This window comes from Urocampus carinirostris, chromosome 14 (genome assembly GCF_059441175.1).
Source record: "Urocampus carinirostris isolate Australia breed hairy pipefish chromosome 14, RoL_Ucar_1.0, whole genome shotgun sequence".
Lineage (NCBI taxonomy): Eukaryota > Metazoa > Chordata > Actinopteri > Syngnathiformes > Syngnathidae > Urocampus > Urocampus carinirostris.
The window spans coordinates 35,297,478-35,303,937 of NC_142362.1; the positions used below are offsets into that span (position 1 = coordinate 35,297,478).

General features: G+C 42.7%; 1 protein-coding gene across 1 annotated transcript; it reads left to right on the forward strand.

The window, feature by feature from the left end:
• The first annotated feature begins 267 nt into the window (after window positions 1-267).
• On the forward strand, window positions 268-6,219 carry LOC148353292 (frizzled-7-A-like). Its single transcript, XM_088352460.1, has one exon. The coding sequence runs from the start codon at window positions 747-749 to the stop codon at window positions 2,445-2,447; it is 1,701 nt and encodes a 566-aa protein (XP_088208586.1). The 5' UTR covers window positions 268-746; the 3' UTR covers window positions 2,448-6,219.
• The last annotated feature ends 241 nt before the right edge of the window (window positions 6,220-6,460 follow it).

The window sequence follows — 6,460 nt, forward strand, 5'->3', positions numbered from 1 at the left end:
TAGATAGATGGGGGAAAACTTTTCTCTCTAATGTTTCACTTTGTTGAGAAATTGGCACAAGTCACGATTATGATTATTTCAGTAAAATCTCTGGTGTAATTTAATTACTGTAGCATATTTTCCCCCGACGGGGAGTAAACTGCCAATCAGCGACGAGTCCTGTAGGAAAACAAGCGCCGGGATTGGCTGAGACGCCGCAGTCGGTTTCCAGGCGCCCCGTGGCTCTCCGGGGAGGGGGAGGGTCTTGTGAATGGGGGGTGCCTTGAAACCGAGCGCGCCGAGGAGAACCAGCGAGCCTGCGGACTTTCAACCGCTTGGAGAAGCTGACAATCGGACTGGTGGAGCCACAAAAGACGGCCATTTAGGACGTTTTAATTTTGCGTTTTCCCTCCCGAGCGAAGCGTCGATGAAGCGTTGAGGACACCCTCGACGAGCATTTAATCCAGCCGTGTTTTATTTTTGGCGAAAAAGCAGAACGTGAAGACCCCCCCCACTCGGAGAAGTGAGAGTGGGCTGCTCGGAGTCACTTACAAAGACCATCAAGAAGTCATGACACGACGAAGGATTTTGGGGTATCAAACTGCTTGAAAAAAACTGGAATTCGACTGTTAGTGGACGCACACGAGTCATTTGGAATATCAGCGACGCTCGGGGACGTTAAATGTAGATTGGCGACGCTTTTTTGGACCCTTTTTGAGTCGCCCTACTTGGTTCAAAGTTTTGCCTCCTCCTCCTCCCCCTCAAGTATGGCGGCGACCAGGTCCACAACTAGCTCCGTGCTTGTGCGGATCATGTGGCTCCTTTGCGGTTTGTCCTTCTCGACCGCTTCTGCACAACATTACAACAGCGAAAGTGGAATATCAATCCCAGAGCATGGATTTTGCCAACCCATCTCAATCCCGCTGTGCACCGATATCGCCTACAACCAGACCATCATGCCGAACCTCCTGGGCCACACCAACCAAGAGGACGCAGGGCTTGAGGTGCACCAGTTCTACCCGCTGGTGAAGGTCCAGTGTTCGGCTGATTTAAAATTCTTCTTGTGTTCCATGTATGCACCGGTGTGCACGGTTCTGGAGCAAGCCATCCCGCCTTGCCGGTCCCTCTGTGAACGCGCACGTCAAGGGTGTGAAGCCCTTATGAACAAATTCGGTTTCCAGTGGCCCGAAAGACTTCGCTGCGAGGCTTTCCCGATCCACGGTGCAGGAGAAATCTGCGTGGGTCAGAACACATCCGAGCCCAGCAGCCCTGGTTCCTCGTCCTCGCCCTATGCTCCAGAGTTGATGACTCTTCCTCCCAGTTTGGGTCGACCCAAGCCCCCTTCACACAACCAATACCCAGAATTCTCCTGCCCGCTGCAGCTGGATGTCCCGTCCTATTTGGGCTACAAATTCATGGGAGTGAAGGACTGCGGGGCGCCGTGTGAACCCACTAAGCCCACCGGGATCATGTATTTCCGGGAAGACGAGGTGAAATTTGGGCGTCTGTGGGTGGGCATCTGGTCCATCCTGTGCTGCGTGAGCACCTTATTCACGGTGCTCACTTACCTGGTGGACATGAGGCGCTTCCGCTACCCCGAACGGCCCATTATCTTCTTGTCGGGGTGTTACTTTATGGTGGCTGTGGCCTACGCCGCGGGATTCTTCTTGGAGGATAAAGTGGTGTGTGTGGATAAATTCAAGGAGGACGGCTACAGGACCGTGGCCCAGGGAACCAAGAAGGAGGGCTGCACCATCCTCTTCATGGTATTGTACTTTTTTGGCATGGCCAGCTCCATCTGGTGGGTTATCCTGTCCCTGACTTGGTTCCTGTCGGCCGGCATGAAATGGGGCCACGAGGCCATCGAAGCCAACTCGCAATACTTCCACTTAGCGGCCTGGGCTGTGCCCGCCATCAAGACCATCACCATACTGGCCATGGGACAAGTGGATGGCGACGTGCTGACGGGCGTTTGCTTCGTGGGTATATTCAATGTGGACGCCCTGCGAGGCTTTGTCCTGGCTCCACTTTTCGTCTACTTGTTCATTGGAACATCCTTTCTACTGGCCGGCTTCGTGTCCCTCTTCCGGATCCGCACCATCATGAAACACGACGGCACCAAGACAGAGAAGCTTGAGAAGTTGATGGTACGCATCGGCGTGTTTAGCGTCCTCTACACGGTGCCAGCCACCATCGTCATCGCCTGCTACTTCTATGAGCAAGCCTTTCGGGAGCATTGGGAGCGCACTTGGCACATGCAGACGTGCAAACGCTTTGCCGTGCCCTGTCCCCTGCACAACTTTGCCCCCATGACGCCTGACTTCACCGTCTTCATGATAAAGTACCTGATGACCATGATCGTTGGGATCACCTCGGGCGTTTGGGTCTGGTCCGGCAAGACCCTGCAATCGTGGAGGAGGTTCTACAAGCGCCTTAGCAACGGTAATCACGGAGAGACCACTGTGTGAAGGTACAAAAGTAGAGGAATGGGGTCAGATAGCTTTCAATTTTATACTATTTCGGACACATTTTTTCTATTTGGGCGCGCAGACAGAACTTTTCTTCTCTATATTCGATATCAAATGGAAGAATCTGCATTTTTTTCTCACAGCCCTACAACTGTTTTTATTTTTTTGTACTTCTGGAATTCAAACGCTGTCATTAATACCGGACTTGAAGTTACCCCTATTTACTCACTCATTACATCTTTGTTTTGAATGTACGTCGTTTGTTCGCTCCCACAGCGGCCAAATATGATGGAGTAAGACTGATGGGCCTAACCAGGGGTCTCCAACCTTTTTCAAGCTATGAACTGCTTTATGTTAATAATGAGGGCAAAGGAAACCCGGTATTTCTAAAATAACAACTTTTTGTGTTATTTTTATGTTGTGATCTGAAAATCAAAATGACCCACTGGCGAGCTATTTTTAGAAGAGGTCTGAGGGCACCTCACCTTTGGAAACCCCTGGATTAAGCAAAGTGGCAACTGCAGCCAAAAAGGTCCAAGGACTGTGAATGCTTACCTTTTATAGAGAGTTAAGGTTACTTTGTAGACTGAAATGCTTTAAGAAATGCTTAAGATTAAAATAAAATGTAAAAAAAGAGCACACACAAATATCAGTAAAAACCTTTGCCTTCATTTTTTTTCTCCCGCATTGAATGTTCACTCCGAAGGTGAATGAAGTTACTGTTCTGTGTTAGTTTGCACAAGGTTTTTGAAAGTGTTAAAACAAGTAACTGTTACACTACAAAAGGCTTGTTCGCTCCAGCCGGTGTCGTGGCGAATAAATTAAAAATTTTCTTTCGACATAAACCTCAAAGCCACGTTTGGTCTGTTACTGCCAACCGTTCCATGCAGTCTTAAGCGCTGACGAGCTCTTCTCGTTACTACGTTTCAAACCTCCTAACCGGTCGTGGTGTTCTTTGTGTCCCGTTCCATTACAAACTCATCGTTACCACGAAATGGGCGGATTTCTCTCCCAAGAATTTTGCGGACCACACACACATAAACACTGGCCTCAGCTCCGTCTGTGTGTGGTCTCTACATTAGCGGACCCACGATCACAAAGACAGTAATGGCTTTCTTGTGTGGGACTGGTGCTCGAGCATTTTTGAATGTTTGATCTTAGATAAAAACGATTGTTCAGACTTTAAACCTGCTATTCCTCATTTTTCTTCCATTTAGATGCATTTAAATCTATACGGGGGGAGAGTTGTTTTTTTTCTGGGGAGTGCTTCCACATCCAGAAAGAAATTTTCCATTCAAAACGAATGTGCATGTGCTTTATGTTCCGCTAGTCTGCCATACAGTTTGATTTTGCGTGCCTGGTTATAAGCGTCCTAAAACACAGAGTAACTGAGAAAAGGTCACTTGGGTTTGGGTGCAGGTTGAGACATACCTCGCTGTGTTAGCAGCATAGCAATTGGCACACAATTGTGCTTGTGCTTCCGTTTGCAAGACCTCGAAATGTTTACCAGTTCATAATGTTTGTACAAATGGACATGAACCAAGTGTCTTATGATGAATCACTACACTAAAGAGAGAGCAATATAACTATTAATATTCCAAGAAAACAAACTCTCATTTTACTGAATTGTTTTTGATTGAAACATCTATTTAACCCGTTTTAAGTTTAGCAATCCCCCCCCCCCTTTTTTTTAAATTTTTTTTTAAATTTTTAGATCTTAGTCCAGTGGTTCTCAACTGGTCTGACTTCAGGACCCACCGTCTAAACCTAATTGAAAGCCGTGACCCAAGTCACGAAAAAAAGTTTACACTTCTCAAATTTATTGAATGAACCGAATTGTGCAGTTTAAACCAGAAATAGTAGAACATATTCACCGTCTTTTTCAAAAAACAAATTGAGAAGCAACACCCAAATGACTTCAAGTACTGTTTATACTGGCATATGAGCCGACATCACATATACCCCCTAAAACTGCTTTAAAATAGCCACATTTCAAAAGAAATTCAAAAATTACTAAAGCATGTACCTAAATATTGATAGTTATTTAATTATGTAGTTAATGGAGCTTAATACTGATAAAAACATAAAAAATATTACATTTTTAAACCACTTATTGTATCTTCCATCAGCGCTTCAATGGGACTCATACAGGATTTTCAAATTTCGCAGTTGTTTTCAACTTTTCCTTCCCCTTATCACTAACTTTCTTGGGACCCTTTATTATGAGCAGAAAATGTAAATAAAACCAACAAAATCACAATTAAATGAGGTGTGGTCCCAATCACTGGCCCTGATTGACTGAACAGCTAGAAGAGATGGAGCAGGACATCATCTACTCTCAAGGAGTCGAATTGACCTTTTGTGTTTTATTTCTCTTAGCAATACTTTGCTAAGAAAAATGGTTCACGGCCCACTGAAAACGAGTCTGCGGCCCACTTTCGGGTCCTGACCCACCAGTTGAGAAACATTGTCTTAGTCAATTCTCTACTCTAACAAAGTTCAAAGACGTCCCACTGTCATCATTAAACTAGTTCTGTCAACTTAGATTTACTCAAATTAATGCAGGCATCAAATCAATAAAACACTCAACATTTCCTAAATTTGTGTTTTTTTTTACTTGTTTTATAAAAAAAAAACCAACAAGCATCTGTTTTGAAAATTTAAAGGAACTGTGTAGAGTTTTCTGCCATCAAGGTGTGAACTAATAATTTTAAGAAATACCAAAAATTCACTTAAATGGACATTTTAAGGAATGTTTAAGCTTAAAGGGATACTGTATACTATTTGACCACTAGATGTCGCATTATAGTGTCGTTCGACCGAAAACAAGTACTACAAAGCACATATTTTCTTGCCAAGCCTTTTATAAAGTTTTTGATATCTTGGGGTACCCTTAGAAAGATGGGGAACAATCATGTCAGATCCCTCGAGGTATGCCTCATGCTATGTAAGATAAATACAAATTTCTTAACATATGGTATTTAAAAAAATGCACGTTCATCTGATATTTTATGTATTTTTTCCATATTATTCAAATCTATATATATATATTTTTCAAACGAATGGCGTTTTTTAACCACTAGGATGCACTCATTAATACACAAGGTCCCTTTAGTAATTACTAATTAAATTAAGTAGGCCATTAAACACTTTTAGGTGGTAGCAAATTTGAGTCTTTGCATACCTTTAGTATACTACTAAAAGGCCCAAAGTTTTACACACTGTCCCTTTAATTAAAACCTATATCTGAAGTTACCAGAGATTGAAAAATAAGCAACACTGTCGCTGTATCATCTTTTCCTTGTTTTCGGGTCATGTTGCACGTTTTTCCTTCATGTGTATAACACAAAGATAGATTTTAAGATGAAAGAAAAAATGGTTCTTTTTTCCCCTTCCCAGTCGCACGAACTTTACTTTCAACACACTTAACGGCACACAAACCTAGAAAACACGGCTTTTTGTACATACTCTTTTTTTTTTTTTTTTTTTTGGGTAGCGACTTTTTTGTTTTAAGTTAAAAAAGAAATCCCCATGTGTCTACGTGTGATTGATGCAAAACTTGTTATGTCTTTGTATCATTTCAGTTTCTTGCATGTGTGTGTGCGTGCGAATTGAAACATTATGCAAATTATTCATTTAACTCACACACCCTTCTTCTTGTATTGTATTTATGGGGAAACTCATCTGTCTTTTTTTGTCTGTTTTTTTTTTGTACTCGTTTTTAAATCCTGTTTTGTCTGTACAGTCTAAATAAAAGTGATAATGTTTTTAAGTTTGGTGGCCTTTGTGGTTTTGTGCTGGAATTTGATGATTCATGCTAACTTTATCTGCGCAGGTTTGGCACAGTTACTATGAAATTAAGTTACAACTGGTATTTGGTTACCTGTTGAAAAAAAGATCATTAAAGCAATCCGAATCATACAACATTACAGTAAAGTACCTTGATTACTTTTGATTTAATCCAATACCAAATATGCTATTAAAGACAAAGTAAACATAACATGAATATAACT